General features: G+C 42.1%; 1 protein-coding gene across 1 annotated transcript in view; it reads right to left on the minus strand.

The window, feature by feature from the left end:
* Positions 1-21,866, minus strand: part of ANO4 (anoctamin 4) — a 339,950-nt gene that overhangs the window by 54,866 nt on the left and 263,218 nt on the right. The window contains exons 17-20 of the mRNA XM_029599722.1: positions 16,600-16,660; positions 6,438-6,520; positions 3,713-3,853; positions 635-799 (exon numbers count right to left, since the gene is read on the minus strand). Of these exons, the coding sequence (XP_029455582.1) occupies positions 635-799; positions 3,713-3,853; positions 6,438-6,520; positions 16,600-16,660 (450 nt within the window). The remainder of the gene's footprint in view (positions 1-634; positions 800-3,712; positions 3,854-6,437; positions 6,521-16,599; positions 16,661-21,866) is intronic.

Raw genomic sequence — 21,866 nt, forward strand, 5'->3', positions numbered from 1 at the left:
CCATTTTCAAAGCGAAAACATGAGGATATTTTCACTTTGAAATGTGCCGTGGGTACAAAGCACGCATGGATACTTGCACCTGCTTTTTCTGTGGGTAGATATTTTGCTGGAAAAGTCCATGCAAAGATTTGAAAACGTGCCTCTAACTCTCATGCTCTTCCTCTTCAACCTAATCATGACCCCAGTTATACCTCCTCTCAATGAGGCTAAAAGACCAAGTATGACCTTTAGTGAAACTGAGGCTGGGCAATTTCCAGACAAGTGATTGCTTTGAAAATGATTCTCTATAGACATTTTTCTAAAATGTTTTTATATGCATAACTTTGCAGATGTTCAGCTACTACTGCCAAAGGAACATTTAGCATAAGGCAATAATAAAGGTATTGGACAAAGATATGATTAATAGTATACATTTGTAGAGGATGCTGTGAGGGAAAAGTCAATAAAAATAAAGGAATAGCGGCAACCATGGCAGTATAGACATTTGCAAGCATTCTTTTCTCAAAAAAGAAAATGTGCCGTAGCAGTGCTTGAGTGGCACTGGGAGAAAGCAGAGTGTAAGCCCGGCACAGAAAGTGTTATTTGTAGCCTATCAACTAGACAAGTTCCACAGTAAAACAATGGCGCCGCTTACCACATTGAGTAACATGATTATGCAAAAGTTGATGCACACAGCAGTCCCGGTAGTTGCAACCTGAGAGTTATTCCTGATTAAAGCCCACTTGAAGGCAGCAAAAGTGCTGACAGTCACAACGCGGTAAATAACAATGCCAAAAACAGCAGCGATTACCACGCAGATCTGAAAGACAAGCAAACAGAGCTTATTATGGACAATGTTTCACGTCGCCTTGGAAAGGGAAAAATAAGCCAACGGGGGGGGGGGGGGGGAGGCAGAAATGTTTCAGTGTGGGCAGTCTGCAAGCAGTCTCATCTATAACGCTGGCATGTCATACCTTGCATTTACAAGTCATGAGTAAAAGCCACTCAAGAAAGGCTTTTGCAAAACATAACTATATACAGTATTCTATTAGATTACAGAACTTCATTGTAAAGTCATTGATGTCCAGACATTTTCTGGTGCAACCATCGACAAATGTCCTCACATGAGTATTTCTGATGATGAAGTTGAGAATGAGGATATCACTGATGATGAGGCAGCTAATATCACTCACACTCATGGCATTCCCCTGATGGGTATATGAGATATTCTGTCCTTATATTTATATTTTGCTTGAAATGTGGTTACTGACTACCTTCTGTGACAATTTTTTTTATTTGCAGGTAGAGGTCATTTATGAAAGCTTTTACCAGAGACACAGAATGGAAGAAAACCATTGCAAAAATCAGGCTTGTCAGGCCAATTCAGTAAAAACGGGGGAGAGCGGACGAATGCCCGCTCTCCCGGCGCGCACCGGCCACTCACCGGTGCGTGCGATACAGTATGCAAATGAGGTGGTGCAGTAGAATCAGGCAAAAGGAGGCGTTAGGGCCACTAGCGCATCCATAGCGCCTCCTTTTAGCCCAGAGCGGCGGCTGTCAGCGAGTTTGACAGCCGACGCTCAATTTTGCCGGCGTCGGTTCTCGAGCCCGCTGACAGCCACGGGTTCGGAAACCGGACGCTGGCAAAATTGAGCATCCGGTTTTCAGCCCAACAGCCGTGGGCTGAATTCAAATTTATTTTTTTTTTAACTTTTTTTACTCTTCGGGACCTCCAACTTAATAACCCGGTGCCAGAAGAAATTAGCGCTTCGCCGCTTACCTTTGGGTCGGCACTAATTTCTGAAAGTAAAATGTGCGGCTTGGCTGCACATTTTACTTTCTGTATCCCACGTGCATAGGGCCATCAACATGCATTTGCATGTTGAGGGCGCTATTAGTTGCCGCGGGTTGGATGCGCGTTTTCCTCCCCTTATTGAATAAGGAGTAAGGGAAAACCCGCGTCCAAGATCAGGCTAATAGTGTGTCGGAGCGCACTGTACTGTATCGGCCTGTGTGTTAGGGAGGTAAACCAAGAGATACACCAGTGTTGGGAGAAACAACCATCGCAATGTCTTTTAAGTTGTGAACATTTTTGTTATTGCATTTTGGCTGTTTGAAAGGATGGGGGAAGAGATCTTAATTTTGCTTTACTTTCTCATGCAAAGAAATTATTTTTTTTTTTAATTCCAGCAAACTTGTCTTAGTTGTCTTTGTTTTTCTCTACTCCTAATTACAATCCAGGATTGGAGGCCTGGATTGAAAAAAAAAAATTTGAACGTAATCATCCCACAAAAAATAGGTACTCAGAAGACAATTCTAAGAGTTGGATCATCTTATCACTAATTTCATTATTTCTTCTTTGTATAGACAGTGATTAGAAACCTATAATTAGCAGGTATTAGCAATTCCCATAAATCAGATGTAAGGGATGTGCAGAGGGTAAAGATAAGTTGCTATTCGGTATTCGTTGCGCCAGAACCCAAATCCGTTGCATCTGTTTTCATAGGGGGAAACCTGATTCGTGCTACATTCGGTATTCATTTTCCATTAAAGTTGGAAAAACAAACAAAAACAACATCCCAACTCTTTAAATTTAATTAACTACAACCCCCCACCCTCCTGACCCCACCAAGACTTGCCAAAATTCCCTGGTGGTCCAGCAGGGGACCGGGAGCAATCTCCTGCACTTGGGTCGTCGGCTGCCAGTAATCAAAATGGCGCCGACTGCCCTTTGCCCTTACTATGTCATAAGGGCTGATCAATGGCACCAGTAGCCCCTGTGACATAGTAAAGGCAAAGGGCCATCGGCTGCCAGTAATCAAAATGGCGCCGATGGCCCGTTGCCCTTACTATGTTACAGGGGCTACCAGTGCCATTGGTCGGCCCCTGTCCCATGGTAGGAGCACAAGATGGCGAAGGCCATCGGCACCATTTTGAATACTGGCAGCCAATGGCCCGAGTGCAGGAGATCACTCCCGGACCCCCGCTGGACCACCAGGGACTTTTGGCAAGTCTTGGGGGGGGGGGGGGGTCAGGAGGGTGGGGGTTTTAGTTTTTTTTATTTTTGCTTAAGATGCACAAAAAATTTGGTAATGATATGTTGCATTCATGGGGGTTCACCATACGTTTCATGGACCCACAAATGCAATGAAAAGGGACCTATCCGTTGCGGATTGCGCATACATTCAAAACGAATGCACATCCCTATCAGATGTTACCACCAATATACCCTCTAGGTTTTAAATTCTTAATCATTTAGAAATGGGATTGTTTCAAAGCACAGGAATTAATCTCGGAATGAAAGGCATTAATTCAGTTGTTTGTATACCCATATACATGTAAGAAAAAACTGAAGGGCTTGATTATAAAAACAATGGACAGGGCCTGATTTATCAAAAATCATTCTATTACTATGGGAAAAACCTTTGCCAGTGAGGCAAAAACAAAGGGGTGATTTTCAAAAGGAGTTACACGCGTACAAGTAGCATATATCATATGTTCAAAAGTCCATTTACGTGCGTAAAACCTTTTGAAAATTACCTCCAGTATGTATTATATGCTTAGAGATGGCTATCTCAATACCTAATGAATGAGAGGGATAGAATGTTACTGACTTTCAAAGGCTGAATAAACTGAGAGCTACAGAAAATAGCCACCTTCTGCCTAGGATTTTCTGTTGTAATCACAAAGCAATTTAAATCATAATTAGAAAATGAATGAAAAGTTAACAAACCATAAAAAATATCCCAGAAGCAGAAACAACAAGTCTACTACATTTATCGGCAAACGCTTGATAAGGCTCTGGCTTTCCGGATATTGGGTTCATTCGTTCTTTCTTGGAATACTTGGCTTCAAACTGGGGTCGTATTTCTTCCTAAAAGAGCAAACAAACAATTTTATAAGTGAAGTATATTTTGTTAATTTCTTCACAGTATCATTTTATCAATATCAAAGAATAACTGGAAGAAATGTGAAAAGGTTGGAATACTGGATTCAAATCAATCTTAGTTAAGAGAAGATCATTAATGGCAAAAATGTTTTTCGAACTGCAGTTATAAAATGTAATAATTTATCTTTGCATTACTAAACAATTCTTACTTGTGACAGGAAATGACCAATGAAAAAACAGGCAGAAATTCTATGAAGTCAACTAAGGATTTTTCTCATTAGTAAACATGAGAGGAATCTCATAGCAAATTATGAAATCGATGTACTAAAAGTGAGAATAATTTGCAAAGTCCACTTCACATGCAAAAATGTCAAATAGCCCACGCTACTTGTCGTTTTACTGTACAAAACAGCCTTTGCAACACTTTCTGCTTCTCAAATGTAAATTTTTCAGCTTTTCAAATATGTTTTGAGCTTGTGATAATGTATTTAAATTAATAGTTACTGAGATGCAAAATTATGCAAAGCAGCTCTTTAGCTATTATGGCATAGCAAAACAGTGCAAATGTTGATCTGCAGGCCAGGTTTGGCAAAAAAAAAAAAAAAAAAAAGCACACCTAAGAGACGTAGTTTTCTGTTTTCAGAGCTCAACTTTGCTGGTGTTATTTTGAAAATGGGATCCAGTGGCACAGGAGAGACTGAGGATCGCCCTGCCCCATTTTGACTTCTTGCGAACCACACATGGGGTGAGATGTGTCCAAAGAAGGTGGGGGGAAAGCCTGGAGGAAGTGGGTGTAATTATTTTATTTTGGCAACATTACGGTGGTGGGGGTGAGGGGATGGGGGTGTTTGGCAGCGACAGATGTGGCAGGGGCCCAGGTATTCCAAAACAAAGGCAAAACAAATTAACTTCATTGGGGGTTTTCTTTTTGTTTCGTTTTGTTTCATTTTGAAATGACATATAATGAAACAGAGTGTTTTGTTGCATTTTTAATGTCATTTCACAGCGAATGCTAACTCCTAATATTCAGAGACTGTTCCATTCACTGAGAATCCTTTCTATGAACACATGTTTTCCTAAGTTACTCCTAGGTCTACTTAGAAAATAAGCCATCCCCTTATTTTGACAACAAACACTGTATCCATGTGGTTGATTGCAAAATAAAAGACTAGCTACTTGGAAAACACTGCTCATATGGCTACTATTGTATAGTAGGAAATATATATTATACCACTAGGTCTTTACAATTCTGTTAACTTCAGTCTGCTTAGAAATATAAGGTATCTTCATCAAATCATAGTATCCAGGACTAGAACAGAACATGTATTTTGTCAGCATTATTGTGCAATGAGATTTTGCTACAGCATTTAGTTGCCATCTATTGATACAATTTTTCTCTCCATTCCAACTGTAAAATCGGTGCGGCTGAGTGAAACGCGTCAGAGATCATTTTTTGTTTCAGGGCCTACTTTGTGGAATGCATCGCCATCTTATTTGTGCTCTAAAGCAGTTTAGGAAATTGCTGAAGTCAGAATTTTATAGGCAGGTCTATGGTATGTCATGATCTGCAGTGATGTGACTTGCTGATTGTTTTTATGTTTTCTTTTATTTGCTTGTTTTTATTGTCTTACTGCTATTAATTGTATGGTTATGTTATAATTATTAGAGTATTTTTGTAATCTGTTTAGTACATATTTTGATATAAGCAGAATATAAACATTTTTTAAATAAATAAATGAGTGGAAAATTAATTTAAATTGTCTTTTATTCAGTTCCCTATGATTTTAAATATCATCACATAAAAAATATATAGGGGCATAAAAAAAATATAAAACATAGAGCCAGAAACAACCAATAGTATACAAAGTTGGAAAATCTGTATAGTAGAGCACCTTATATCCAAAGTACCTTTATTTGAAAATGACCACTATCTGAAAAAAAGCATGTGCTTCAACCCATGTTACTGCTCTGGAAAAATTCTATTATCCACAAATTGGGTGGCTTCCCATATTCTGTTATCCAGAAAAAAAACTCCCATTATCCAAAATTCATTTATCAGAAAACTCCCAGTATCTGAAACTTCCATTCTCTGGAAAAATTCATTCTCTGGAACAAGTTTGATCCAAACAATTCTGGATAAAAGGTGCTGTACTAAATTCTTAAACAATAAACCCTACAAATGATGAACCCCCAAAATCGATTCCATAAAACCAAGAACTCCAAGTACAATTAAAGGTTTGCCTCCAGGATGTATCTCTAGTTATCCTCCCTGTCTATAATAGTATCACATTAAATAAAATATGGGCCTTTCTTCAAAAGAAATAAATTTGCTTTTTTGTAGTTGTACTATGCTTCTGCATTTTCTTCAACAAATGATGCCTCTTGTATGCTATAACCTGCACTTTTTTTGCCTGATCCATAAATTTGGCTGAACATATTTCTTCCTTTTTTCTCCATTATATTATTTTGATATAATTTCAGTTTAAGATTAAAAAGTTCAAAGACATTTTTCCTATTAAATGTAGGGTCTTGTTAATATAGCTTATAAGAACACACTATCCATACAAACCTCCTCTTCTTCCCAGTCTATTAAGTCCCAGTCATAAGCAATGACTGCCCGTCTTCGTTTCCAGAACTCCAAAAAAACAGTGGCTACATCAGAAAAAGAATGGAGAGGCTATTTTTACACAAAACATTTATCATGACACCATTGAAGAGTGAAGCTATCATTGAAACATATAGAAACATAGAATATGTATAAAGCATGTTGACAAACTAAATAGCAGCAAATCACCAGGACCTGATGGTATTCACCCCAGAGTTCTAAAGGAATTCAAATATAAAATTGCAGATCTGTTACTGATAATCTCTAACCTGTCATTAAAATGTGCCACTATACCTGAGCACTGAAGGGTAGCTAATGCAATGCCAATTTTTAAAAAGGGATCCAGGGTTGATCTAGGAATCTACAGACCAATGAGCCTGACATTGGTGGTGGGTTAAAAGGTAAAAGAATAGAATTTCTGGACATATGGATAAACATGGCTTAATGGGGAAGAGCCAACACAGATTTAACGAAGGGAAGTCATATCTTACTAAATCTACTAGAATCTATTTAAGCTGTAAACAAGCACATGGAAAAGGGTGAGCTGGTTAATACAGTATATCTGAATTTTCAGAAAGCAGGTAGTAAAGTTTGTTGTGAAAGATTTCCCAGAAAATAGAAAAGTAAATCGAAAGGAGGCCATGTCCTATTGCGGACTGGTAACTAGTTAGAAATATAGAAAACAAAGACTAAATGTTTTATTTATTTATTTAACAGTTTTTTTATACTGACATTAAAATGCACATCATATCGGTTTACATTATAACAATGAAAGCAATGGAAATGGAAAGTTACAATGAACAGGGGAAGGGGTAACAGGACAACCAATATAGGGAGAATAAGTAAAGGCAGAGGTGAGCTTAATAGTGTAATATAAAAGAGAGGTAAAACTAATGGAACAAAACTATTTACAAAATGCAGCGAAGGCATAAAATTACATATTTACAGTATTCAGCAAAAAATTTGTTGGATTAAGGAAGGTTACATCTGTAGAGCACGGGTGAGCAGGCATGGGCAGGGGACGATGAGAAAATTAGTCTGGGAAGGCTTGGTGAAAAAGCCAAGTTTTTAGCATTTTTCGGAATTTTAAGGGGCATGGCTCAAGGCGGAGATGGAGGGGTAGGGAATTCCAGTGGGTGGGGCCCGCGATCGAGAAAGCACGATCTCTTGTGGCAGTAAGATGGGCTTTCTTAAGTGGGGGGATTTGCAGTGTGCATTTACGGTTCGTCCTAGAAGGTCGGGAGGACTGGGAAGGTTTGAGTGGTTCACTTAGCCATGAGGAGTTTTGATTGTATATGGCTTTGTGTAAGATGGTATGGGTTTTGAAAAGAATACGGTATGAAATAGGGAGCCAGTGTAATTCCTTCAGGACAGGGGTTATGTGATCAGATTTCCGAGCATTGCTAATCATCCTAGCTGTCGTATTTTGGAGTGTTTTTCCAACAGAGACAGGTAAATAGTAACATATCCCAGGGATTTCTGCTAGGATCAGTGTTGTTTAATGTTTTCATTAATGACCTGGAAAAGGGAGTAACGAGTGAGGTGATACAAATCTGCAGATGAAAAAAAGTTATTGAACATAGTTTAAACGTGAGCAGACTGAAGAATTTGCAGGAGGACCTTGCAAGACTGTAGAAATGGGCATCTAAATGGCTGCTAAAATGTAATGCGGATAAGTGCAAATTGATGCACATAGGGAAAAGTAATCCCAACCGTGAAATTCATTTTTAAAAACATATATGTGCATGCGTACAGTAGACCTTTCCTAAATTACCCTGCAGGTTGTATGCTTAGAGGCATGTGCAGAAGTCATTTCACATGTATTTTTACTTGTACTTGAAAGAGGCATTCTCGGGGGGCAGAGTTAGGGCATGGGAAACCAATTATGCACATATTTTCCAAAATTGAAAGAACATACATATGTATGCAACTTCTCCCATGCAGGCATAAACATGTACATGTATGCCTCAGAACAGTTTGTGCGTATCGATTAATTTTTCAAAGTGAATTTATGTGCATAAGTCGGCTTTAAAAGCCCAAAGTGCTATGTTATAAAATTGGACACCCCATAACAGTAACTTTAAAATGAGCACGCAGGTGCACATATACATGTGTATATAGGCGCATGGCAAGATGCAGAGCTATTTTATATCCTGTGCGCACATACGCGCATGTCATAAATAAATCCTGGTATGTGTCTGTGTGCTCCTAATTTTAAGCTTGTATGTGCACGCCAGCATAAGTCAGCTTTCGAACACGCAGGTGAAGGAATTTTATAACACACGCGCATCCTCCAGTTTACCCAGTCTAGAGCTAGGTCCTCCAAATCCCCCTGGATCTTTAGCCTGCACTCCCTCCAGTTAACCCAGACCCCTCAAACACTTCAGAGATGTCAAAGCAGAAGTAATTTTGCACTGGTCGCGCACCGAGGTGCTTAGCTACTTGCACGCATATCTCTTGACCCTGCCTCGAAACACCCATGTCCTGCCCGCCTTCAAACCCTTTTTTTCGATGTGAATATATGCGTGCATCAGGACTTGTATATGCATGTGGATGGCTTATAAAATTGGATGGACAGCGCGTGTGCTAGATGTATGCCCATCTCCTGATTTTGGCATGCGTCTAGCTTTTAAAATTCACCTTTATGTTCGTAATGCTGGGTTCCTTTGAGTCACTGTGGACATTACATTGAAAACCTCAGCTCAGTGTGCAGCAGTGGTAAAAAAAAAAAAAAAAAGCATGGTGGGAGACCACAGCTCAGATAAGACCTGTCACCAGGGCTGGATATCAGGAAAATATCAGCCCGGGGGATTTTTGCAAAACTGGCCCCTGGTGTTTCTGGCACCCTCATGCACTTTCCCTGCAGCACATGTGTCAACAGCTCCCAGAACTGAGCCAGGACTGGAACCACTCACCGGCTCGCTCTTTCACAATCTCTCTTAGTTCCAGGGATAGATCCTTTGTAGGAGGGGGGAAAGATTTACTTCCAGGGCACAATGTGACAAGAGTGACCTTTTTACACATTCCCTTTTCCTTTGTGTTCCCTTGGGAGAGGGAGACTTGTCTTACAGTGGGTGAAAAAAATACACTGTAGTCATTGAGTTAGTGGCTCAAACTGCAGCACCACAGAATTCTCTTGTTTTCTTACAGTCTCTTTCCCACTATCTGTGCAGGACTCACATATTAGGGCCAGAGAAACATCCTCTCTCCAGGACTTGGTTAAGTGGAGTTTCCAATCTGATAAAAAATGGTAAAAGTCTATGGCTCAGAGAGTAAATCTTCTCTCTCTTTCCTCAAGTTAGTGCAAACACCGGATGAGTGTCCCCAGTGATTTGTGATTTCCCTTACTCACGGTTAGCAGATCTTCAGGATCTCTTTGGTTCTTATACAGTCTCTTTATTTCTTCTTTCTGGCTCCCTGATGCGAGGGAGCCCCTTGAAGCAAGCAGCTCTCTTTGCTTCAAATAGGAAGGAAGGGCAGCCAAAACTTTCTCCTGAATCTTGAAGTCAAAGTCTGTTGTTCCCAACTGAATTTAACACTGGAGCTCCTCCTTGCAGCAGGTCACTGACACTTCCTTTCCTCATGGAGGGTATGGAGGGCAGGTCTTCTCTAAGTTGCACAGCCCCAGACGCAGGGTTCTCTGTGCCCTGAGCCCAGGTGGTGTACAAGTTCTCACAAGGCTCTTACCTCTTAAAATCTTTAAACATGAAAAATAGACCCAGAGGGAAAATCCCAACCAGCCAGTGGAAGAGGAAACTGCTCCCAACCCTGGTCAAGACCACCAAGCCTGGCTCCTCTGAGCCTGAAAAAACAACTCAAGCAAAACCTCCTCTCTCTACCCCATGACTCTCAGAAAACTTAAAAGGTCTACCCCCCCCCCCCCCCAAGCTCTCTGTAGACAGCTGCTATATAGACTCTCAGGGAGACGGCCATTCAAGACCCCTCAAAGGGAGGGGTTGCATTTGAATGGTAGCCTCCCCTTTATACTAACCTGTACTCCTATTGACTGAACTAAAGGGTCACCTGTTATGATTCCTGCCCGCGGAGCTACTCCCCGCGAGCAAACCTCTCACCTCCTATGTTGCCCTTCCCGTTGTGGCACGGAGCCGCCGACATCCTTCACGGCAGGAGCAGCAGTCAGCTTGCATCCTTCACTGCGGCAGGAGCCATGGACTTCGGGGTGCCTCTCTGGCACGGCGGGCCTGCTGCTATTTCTCTATGCGGCTGGGGCCGCCGCCGCCGTCTGCTTCATTTTCGCGGCCTGGAGGCTGCAGTCTCTGGTCTCTCCTGGCAGCCGGAGCAGCCTTCGATCCCTCCTGCAGTGGCAGGAGCCACTGCAGACGTCAGGGCCTGCTCTGCGGCCAGGCTCTGCTCTCCAGCGATGCAGCGGCAAGCATGGCCGCTGTCCTCGGTGCTGGACTTCCTGTTCCTGCCTTCCTAAGGGGCAGGCCCACATCTCCTTCCCCTTCTTAAAGGGGCAGCATAGGTGGGGTCCACTTAGCCCCACTGGAAGTCAGCTCCACCTGGTTTCCTGTGCCAGCCCTATTTAAGGGCTTCTTCTCCACTTCAGCTTTGCCTTGCATTGGAGTTCTTCACTCCTGGAAGTCTTGTTTTCAAGCGCTCCATCAGGTCTTCATTCTTCGTTGGAGCTCCATGTCCTGTCTTGCTTCATGAATCTTTGTTCATGAATCTTCGTTGCTTCCTGAGTCTTCATTGTGGTTTCCTGATGTTCCATGTCTTCATGTTGCGATGTCCCTAGTCCAGGCTTCCTGATGTTCCAGACTTCCTGATGTTCCGAGGTTCCGCTTCTCCTTCGCTCGTTCTGAGTCCTTCTAACCCTCCAGCTCCTTTGGTTCTCCAGATGACATCTTGTTGGGGTAAATCTGTCTCATCAGTTCCTGTCCTCATCATTGGAGTTTCGTCTCAGCTGGATTCCCTTCCTATGCTAGTCCCATTCTCAGCGTGGTCCGTGACCAGCCTCTTCAGGTTGTGTAGGGCGCGCAGTGGGACAGGGTGGTCCTTGACCAGCCGATTGGGTCTGCCTTTGTCTGTGGGCTGTGTAGGGTGCCCTGAGAGACAGTGCCAATGTCTGAACCTTCCAAGTTCCTCATCTTGTCCAGAGTCTTCCAAGTTCCTCGTCTCGTCCAGAGACTTCCAAGTTCCTCGCCTCATCCAGAGTCTTCCAAGCTCCTCATCCACATCCAGAGTCTTCTCGTCCATGTCTTGAGTCTTCTGTGTCACAAGGCCTCCGTCTGCCCTCATCCTCAGTCCGGCCTGCTGCTTCTTGCCTATCCCCAGAGGCAGGTCTGAAAGGGCTGGGAACGGTCGGAGGACTGTTCCCTAACCAACATTGCATTGTTGGTCATCCAGAAGCATGCAGGTCTGGCAGAGGGTCAGACTTTGACTTTGCCCATGCTGGGACATGCCTCGCCAACCCTCGGTGCTGTCTTGGATTCGTCTGGGGTCGTGCCGAGGTCCAAGGGCACACATTCCCCTTAAGTTGGAATTGCTCTCCTAGTGTTCCAGAAAAATATAACAGAATGCAAGGCCTTTCTCACTTAACATCACCCAGGTTTTAATGGTGACCTAACCGTAGGGTCATCACATATAATATAGCAGACAATGACAGCAACACCCATCTAATCTGCCCTTTCTATAATGACACAGTGTTGCATACTTGACTTGATTTCTTACTCGACCCTCACCTCCATGGCACTGAGACTCCTCTGTTCTCTTTTGCATGCTTTCTTGAATTTCATTATCATTTCTGCTCCTACCACCTCCACTGGGAGACTATTCCATGCATCCACCATCCTTTCTGCATTTTATGCTGCAGCAACTTGAAAGTAAAATTCTAAATTAGGGACCGTCCATAAATATCGACACACTACTTTGGCATGAAATCAGCTCCTCCCCCTTCTTGTCACTCTTTATCACAGGGCCCTTATTGGTAAATTTTTGGTTCTAATTTCCTTCCACCCCTGCCACTGATGTAGAGAGCAGTGCTGGAGCTGCATAAAAGTGAAGTATCAAGCCTAATTGGTTAGGGGTAGTAACCACCGTAATAAGCAAGCTACTCCCACGCTTATTTGTTTACCCAGCCTGTGCAATTTAGTCCTTGTTGATTGTCTTAATATAAATCCTCTTTTCTTCACTCCCCTGCCATTGAAGCAGTGAGCTGCACTGTATATGTATTCAAAGAGAGAGAGTCTCTCTCTCTCTCTGAGCAGCCGCCTCAAAGTTAAGCAGCAACATACATGCAATGCCTTTGCAAAATTTGTGGTTATAGGTGTCATTCTTGACTCTGCCTCCTTATTCTGAACATGCATGTATGTGGCTATTTTTGCGTGAGCAACGTTTTTAAAATCTACCTCAAAAGGCTGAATGTAAATGGTGCTGTGCTGTGTCATGTCTGGGTCTCTCAGCTAGCTGTGAGAGCACCTTCAGAAGAGATCAGTGAAGATATGGATGACTGATGCACTTCATATTTTATAAAATGAGCAATGCACCCATAATACACATGTCCGCACATGATTAATAGAATGCGTACATCGGCAGATTATGCTCCATCTTTCTTATGGTGTTTCATGTTGATTCATGAGTGCATTACTCATTGATGCCCTGTTGGTTCTGTTGATCCATTGGTAGGCTGTTCATTGCCATTGTTCCGGGGATGCTAGAATAGTAGAAGGAGAGGGGCAAGAGAGATGAGGCAGGCTCATAGGCAGTGGCAAACTGATGCTAGTTCCTCAAGTGTCTATCCTGGACTATGGAAAAGTTGGTAACTCTGGTGGGGAGAAAAAGGATTATGAGCCTATGCCCTGGATCTTTGAAGCTTCTAGCAATGTCCCTGCCCCAAACAACCTCAGAGGTCTGACTTTACTGCCAGTGCTACTATCTAAAGAAAGTAAGTAGAAACTGAGTAATCCTGCTGCCCCACAGTCACAGACCTGGATGTATCCCTACCCCCTCCTGATTCTGTGCAAGAGGCACAGCTTGAGTACAGGGCTGTGAGATTACTCAGTTCCTGCTTTCTTCCTTGTGATAACAGGAGCACCAGCACTGAAGTTGGAGCTCTGAGTTTGGGGGATGGGGGGATGGAGGCCCGCACACTCACACGGTGCAGGGGCAGAGAGCAGAAGGATAGGATTGGAGGCCTGCAGAAGGGTGGTAGTGGATGGGGTGGGAAATTTGTTGCTCCTAGAATTTGCTGCCTAAGGCACAGGCCTAGTGTGCCTGGGTGGAAATTCAGGCCTACTACTGAATTTAATTTCTGGATACTTTCTCAGCAGGTAATTCCCAGTTATGTGGAGATGTTCAACCTCCACCTCACACCAACATAAAAGAGAACAAAAAAAAAACTGTTGATGGGCTTGAGGTGTGCTAATATATCTATGCAGTATAATCAGGTCACCGGTCAAATAATTTAAAAGTACATAACAGTCACGTTGATTCTATGTCCTTTTCTGCACAAACTCAATTTCACTCTTATTAAGCTGTTTTAAAAACATCTACCTTCCTTTTCTGTGAAGGCTACAGGGATAGTTTTTGAAACTTTTTCCATAGGTATGTTATAACTCTTTTGCTTTGCTTTAATGACAAAGACATAGTCTTGAGGTCATATACAGCGCCAAGCCGTTTCTCCCAACACACTAAGCTAAGTGCAAATTCCAATATGGGTCTAAAATAGACCATTATTTTTTCATTAAAGCAAAGCAAAAGAGCAAAAGAAAATTCTTTAAAAATGGACTTGATATTATCAGACCTATTATATCGATGATATACTGGGTGCTAACTAGCATTATATTTGTATGCCTTGTATGAGGTCTCTTACCATCATATTTTCACTATTAACTGTGTACTCACACTGGTATAAGTGATTTATTATTTGGGATCATAGCATTTGGTGGATTGATTATTTTGTGCTGCTATCCCCTTTTCTATATTGCGTGCTATAGGATAATTGTGATTCTGATAACTACATATGATGCATTTTGACATAGTGCGAGCATTCAGAGGGTAATTTTAAAAGGTCAATTCAGAGGGTAAACCTATGCATTAGCCATGGAAGTGGCTCTTTATAAAACTGCCTGCCAAATATGAGCATAAATATATGCACATATATTCCTTTGTAGGGGTACTCTGTAAAGACTTTACGATAAATACACCTGTAAAAAGTACATCCCTTAGCGGTAAAGTGGCAGAGAGGCAGGTCATTAATCTTAAATATTGTATTATATTTTTGCTTAATATTGAATGCATTCTTTGCAAGACAATGTATTGGAAAATCCCAAGATATACAGAAATACACCAAAGGTTAGAGCCTGCATTCCATCTTAGTTCTAGTATTTACATATCACATTAACTAGACTGGTAGGAATAGTCAAGGCTGTTGAAATCCTAGAATATATGCTAAAAGTAAAAAATATGTAAAATTTCAACATGAAGTTTGGTTCCTGACTTCTGGGCTCAATTTACAAGAATTCACATTATTTAAAAGAATATCAGTATATTAATATATATGAGATAAAATTATAATGACAACCATTTAGTAAAAAAAGTTATGCAAACAAACTCATTGGTTTGTAAATTAGAGGTGTGATTTATTTAGTCTATTGTGTCAACAATAGTCTCTGAACTGCTTCTGAATTGCCTTGCTGGCAATTCTGCACTCTCCTGAAATATCCCATACTTTATGTAAATAAAGTTCTTTCTTTAAACTGCTGGTATTAAAGTGTTTATTTTATAGCCCACACAAGTTTACTCAGACTGAGTGGAGGCATTCCCAGGAGCAGAGCTGAAGAGGGATTTGGACTCAGGGCGAATCACTTTTGGAATTTCAAAGTATGTACATTAAATCCCCCCCCTTCCCCCCCCAGTTTTTCACCTACATAATAGAACTGTTTATAGGTAAATCTGGTGAGATCATTTTCAAAGTGGACTTAGGTGTGCATGTCCACTTCAAAAATTGGTGTATCTTACGTGCATTTTTTGCCTGCTAATTCAGGAAGGCTGTTTGAAAATTACTCCTTGAAAGTATAACAAAAATAATAAATTGCCATGTATACTCTTTGGGGGTTGGGGGGGAACAGACAGCTTTCTCCTATGCCTTGGAAATGTCATCAACTTCTTCCATCCCCTCCTACCTCTTCCCAGTAGAAGAGCCAGGTCCTGGAATCAAACTCTGATTTCCTACATAACAGCCCATAGCATTGTTGCTGGCCCATCAAGCCACACTGAATTTTTTAAAGTATGCTCTGTTCATAATAACGGCCCAATATGCCAAACATTTTAAACAATACCTGGCAAAGTATAAAAAGAGAACTATAAACTTGAGATGTGAATCGGAACCGGAATCGGTTCGGATTCTGGTTCCGATTCACATCATGGTTTGTTTTTTTCGTCTGGCCCGATCGCGGTTTTGTTTATCGGCTGCGCCCGAGCCGATAAACAAAAAACCCACCCGACCCTTTAAAACTAATCCCTTAGTTTCCCCCACCCTCCCGACCCCCTCCAAAAACATTTTACAGGTACCTGGAGGTCCAGTGGGGGTCCCGGGAGCGATCTCCTGCTCTCGGGCTGTCGGCTGCCACTAATAAAAATGGCACCGATGGCCTTTGCTCTTACCATGTGACAGGGTATCCGTGCCATTGGCCGGCCCCTGTCACATGGAGGGAGCACTGGATGGCCGGCGCCATCTTTAAAAATGGTGTGGGCCATCCAGTTCTCCATGTGACAGGGGCCGGCCAATGGCACGGATACCCTGTCACATGGTAAGGGCAAAGGGCCATTGGCGCCATTTTGATTAGTGGCAGCCGATGGCCCGGGAATGGGAGATCGCTCCCGGGACCCCCACTGGACCACCAGGTACCTGTAAAACGTTTTTGGGGGGGTCGGGAGGGTGGGGGAAGCTAAGGGATTAGTTTTAAAGGGTCAGGGGGGTTTAGGGGTTATTTTGTGTGCCGTTTTTCCCGCCCTCCCCCAAAACGATAAGAGAACCCCTACGAACAATACCGTGGGGTTTTCCTATTGTTTCGGGGGAGCCCCCGATTTCTGACGATTTTGAAAATATCGTCCGATATTTTCAATCGTCCGAAGCCTAGTATAAACGCAACCAGTGACTTACCCCAAACTGCCATGAAAACAGCAAAAAAGACAGTAGCTCCATTATCAAAGAGATGAGTTACCTGTGAAAGATGCAGAAATGTATTGATTTAACACACTTCAAATTTTTTTTTCATAATTACAAACATCTACACTGGATTATACAGTCATTTACAGAATATATCTCATGATTCAAGAATGTGGTCTTTCATGTCACATCAGCAGCCTGAGCGCAGATAATTCTGCAGCATTTGGCAAATCCTGTGTGGTAAAGTAATTGCTACAGCAATCACATTTAATAGTACATGACTCATTTCTGTGGTTGTGTGCAGAAATGTATTGAGGCAAACATAAGCAAGAGAAGACACAATCAAGAGATTCGTTTTTAGAAGAAAAACAAACTACAGCTGATTTTTTAAACAGCCTCTTTAAGGACTTTGCTGCTGTTTAAATATCATCTATGGCTGGATAGCAAAGTTAGCCAGGTAAGCTTACTTGGGGTCACCATTTATCTGGCTATGTCTTAACTTAAGAACGAATAGTATTTGCCTCCATATCTTCATGGTCAGGAATGAGGGATCTCAGAATGAGAATGAAAAGGGAAAGACTCAGGAGCAATCAGTGGTGGATCCATAGGACAGTCTCCCAGGAGACAAATAAAGTGTCAGATTTCAAGAAAGCTATGTCATATTTTCATACAGTGTACTTCATTAAGGGTTGACATATTGTTAATTTTACTTCCTCATTCAAGTTGGTTCCTGGTTGTCCAAACAGTGAAAAGGAGAAAACAGAGATAGCTTGGGCAGGTGTGTCAGAAGTCACTTGATATATTGTATAGAATCTCCCTCCATTGGACACTATGAAGACATAGTGAAGAACAATAGAGAAAGAGAGATGAAAGTCTGGGGCCAGATGTGGGATGCCATCATCCTGCAGGCCCCAAATTAGCAGCATTAGTGTTCTTTCATGGAAGCTCTGCATTTTTGAAAATTTTTCTTCCATGTTTCTACAGCATTTGATAATGGTTTGTCATTGTCTGCAATTGAAAGGTAGTGGTGGTGGTAGAAGGGTGGGAAATGCTATACTAATCGTTCAGCTGGCATCACAATAAGGGGCAGATTTTAAAAGATTTACGCACGCAGGGGGGTTACTTGCGCCGAGCCTATTTTGCAAAGGCCCGGCGATGAGCGGAAGCCCCGGGACACGTGTATGTCCTGGGGCTTGAAAAAAGGGGCGGGAGTGGGCGGTCCAGGGCGTGGGCATGGCCAGAGGTCTTCATAGGGCCACTAGGCTGGGGGATCGCGCGCCAGCACTTGGCCGGCATGTGCAACCTACGCCTTCTCAGAGGCAGGTGCAACTTGTAAAACAAAGGTGAGGGGGGGTTTAGGTAGGGCTGGGGGGCGGGTTAGGTAGGGGAAGGGAGGGGAAGGTGGGGGATGGAGGGAATGGGGAAAGCCATCGGGGCTCCCCTAGGGCTCGGCGTGTGCAAGGAGCACTAGTGTGCACCCCCTTGTGCGCGCCGACCCCGGATTTTATAACATGTGTGCGGCTGTGCGCACATGTTATAAAATCGGGTTGCGCGCACAAATGTACGCCAGCGCGTACCTCTTAAAATCTGGCCCTGTCAAGAAGCCATGACAGAATAAGCGATGACAGAGATACAGACACCCCTGCTAAAGAAAGAATAATTTCGAAACTTGGTTCATGTTGGGTTTTCTCAAGTTACAAGAGAATTGGTGTACACTGCTTTGAATAATACAGATAAGTTTTTTAATGATACTTTTTGGCACTATTTGTTAGGAAATGCAAAAATATCAAAAAAATTATAAAAACATGCATGAATGAAGGGGTGATGATATAACGGCTAACTGACAAATTTCAATTACAGTAGTCTATGTATGAGTGGTATTCCTTTAGAACATAAGAACATAAGAAATTGCCATGCTGGGTCAGACCAAGGGTCCATCAAGCCCAGCATCCTGTTTCCAACAGAGGCCAAAACCAGGCCACAAGAACCTGGCAATTACCCAAACACTAAGAAGAACCCATGCTACTGATGCAATTAATAGCAGTGGCTATTCCCTAAGTATAATTGATTAATAGCCATTAATGGACATGCTGTCCACTGGCGTTGTAGCAGGGTCTCAGCACAGATATCTGCTCTCTCTGTACTTCCAGCCAAGGCTAGAGAATTCTAGCAACTTCAGGACTAGTTCTCTGTCTAAAGGGCCAATCAGTACTAGCATTAGATCTCTGACCACTGGCCTTCTGATGAGTAATAATTTTCTAGCCAATAGCAATATTCTAGCCAACAATATTCTAGCCAATAGCAATATTTCACTGTAACGTTGTTATGGTCTAGAATAAATCTGCCAACCGTCACCCGTTTTTCAAGACAGGTTGATCCAGTCCTGGCTTTCACCATATTGCATAAAAAATCTTGTTCTGCTTTTGGGAAAAATCAGAAAAAATCCATGGGGTAGAACCATAGAAACATAGAAACATAGAAACATAGAAATGACGGCAGAAGAAGACCAAATGGCCCATCTAGTCTGCCCAGCAAGCTTCACACATATTTTCTCTCATACTTATCTGTTTCTCTTAGCTCTTGGTTCTATTTCCCTTCCATCCCCACCTTTAATGTAGAGAGCAGTGATGGAGCTGCATCCAAGTGAAATATCTAGCTTGATTAGTTTGGGGTAGTAGCCGCCGCAATAAGCAAGCTGCACCCATGCTTATTTGTTTTACCCAGACTATGTTATTAGCCCTTATTGGTTGTTTTTCTTCTCCCCTGCCGTTGAAGCAGGGAGCTATGCTGGATATGCGTGACGTATAAGTCTTCTCCCATGCCGTTGAAGCAGAGAGCCATGCTGGATGTGCATCGAAAGTGAAGTTTCAGGCCCATTTGGTTTGGGGTAGTAACCAGGAATGGATCATGCTGTCCTGCAAAAATGGAGCCAGTTGGTAACCCTATTTCAGATAAAAAATGCATGATGTCCAAAGGCACATAAGTAGCAAACTGAGGGGCCCGATATTCAGCATCACTTAGCTGGATAAGTTTGGCTATATCCGGCTAATTGGTGCTATTTTAATATTCAGCTATTCTTAGCGGCCACCACTAAGCTGCATAGCTATCCGGCTAAAAGTTAGTTCGCTGAATGGTGAGTGGAATTAGGGCACTCCAGGGAGGAACTACTTATCTGGCTAACTTAGATAAATTAGACTTCCATTGAGTAGGACTAAAGTTAGCCAGATAAACTTATCTGGCTAACTTTAAGATATCTGGGTATATTCAGTGGGGCAGCCACACTGCTGAATATGCTGGACAAGTTAGCCAGATAAATGTATCTGGATAACTTGCACAGCCAGATAGCAGCTGGATAACGAACTCTAAGCATTTTTCTTTTCATAAAAACAAAATGTGAAAAAACCCTTAGCATATCAGGCCCCGTATGAAGACAGGCCCAGGAACTCAAAAAGTTATCAATAATTTATTAAAAGATCTGATTTTGAAAAGGCTTTTTAAGAACCAAAACATTAGATGGAGGTGGAAAAGACCAAGAGGAAGACCAAACACAACCCCTCCTCCTCCTCCCAGTGAATCAATATCATTTACCAGGATAACGGTGTAGCAGAAGAGTAGCAAGGTGGAGGGTGGCTATGAATGTGAACCCCATATGAATAGGAAACAAGTGGGAGAAGATGACTTCTTGGTAACTACAGTATGTGACTGCCTGGCCTTACCTTGATTCAGTCTATGCATCTCCATTTTTATTAATGGTCAGTGGAAAAATGTTAGTTAATAATGCTAATAATTTGTAAAATTAATTTAATATCAGATATCTTGGACTTACTTGAAAATAATTACTTACAGTAAGAGACATAAAATGTAAAGTATTGAAGGATTCCCTTAAATTATCGGAGTAGTATTAGATTGTTTAAGGTGAGGTCTGGGCCCAGATTTGCACAGAGACAATTTAAGGAATTGGCTCCAGCACCAAATTGCAAAGGTGCCATCTATCCACTTGGTTCAGCACTGAAGAAAGTATGCCAACAGATCCAGGTGGCGCCATGCTTTTAAATCCCAAGTATTTCTCTACAATAAATCTCCCATAAACTCTTGTGTGTCATGTATGTTTGCCTTGGAGCAAGGACTGTTTCTTATGCGTCTCTGTACAGTGTTGCATATGTCTAGATGCACTTCAGAAATGATAAATGGCACTAGTAGTATTATTACTTACTCTCTAAAAGTCGAGAGTGCAGGTACAATCAAATTATTCAAACAGAATGATAATGAGCTCATTATTTATTATCTCCCTATCACTAAAGGTCTTTAAATTTACTTGGACCATCGAATCCTGGCAAATGTATCACTTGCTCTAGCTGGATGATAAATGTTAGCGTATCAGCGCATTAACATTTAACACTGGAGATAAGCCATGTTCTTGTGACTTCCCCCCCCCCCCCCCCCCCCATCCTGAAGGCCTCAGGACTGAGGACCAGGCTCCTTTTAGGCCTTTCCTCTTTCTCCCAAGAAAAAACAACTTGCAGACTTTGGTACCTGTTTTTTGTGTGGGTAAAATGTCTCTTGAAAATAGTGCATGTAGATCTAAAACCACCATCTTTGTGCGTCATTTTCTGATCCTGCCTACAATGACCCAGGAATATTCCCTCTAAAGTTAGCAGCTCGTGCAACTGCATAAATATTCTTAACTGTGCTTGGTGAGGGATAGGTGTGTAATTTTTAGGCAGTCAATTTGCCGGAGTAAATGTGTTTAAAAATTGTCCTCTCTGGGTGGAATTTCTGGAAGGACTTGAGCTGGTGAAAGAGTCAGTGGGAGGGAGGGAACATGAAAAAAGAGACTCTCTAGTTGGGTATAAGACTACTGGAAGTGGGGAAATGATTGGGGAAACTGAAGTGTCATTGGGGGCAAGGAGGAGTGAGAGTAATTCCTAGTTTTTGTAACACACCACAGAGGAATACTTCAATAGGCATAGCCCATGGGACACACTACAGATTATTTTTATGTATCTACTAATAAACACAATGGGAGGTCAATATTCCAAGCACTTAAATAGATAACTCACAAGTTATCCATCTGAATGGAAAATTTTGGGATGTTCACCCACTTAGAATAAATTCTAGCCGGATAAGTCATTATCCGGCTATAATTTAGTCGGAACAAAAAGAGGCATTTCAGGGGTGTGACAGACTTATCTGGCTAATGTAGCCAATTTTCAGAGCAGGTCTAAAGTTTTCCAGCCTTACATGGCCGGATAACTTCCTGC

Source organism: Rhinatrema bivittatum, chromosome 4, assembly GCF_901001135.1.
Source record: "Rhinatrema bivittatum chromosome 4, aRhiBiv1.1, whole genome shotgun sequence".
Taxonomy (NCBI): Eukaryota; Metazoa; Chordata; class Amphibia; order Gymnophiona; family Rhinatrematidae; genus Rhinatrema; species Rhinatrema bivittatum.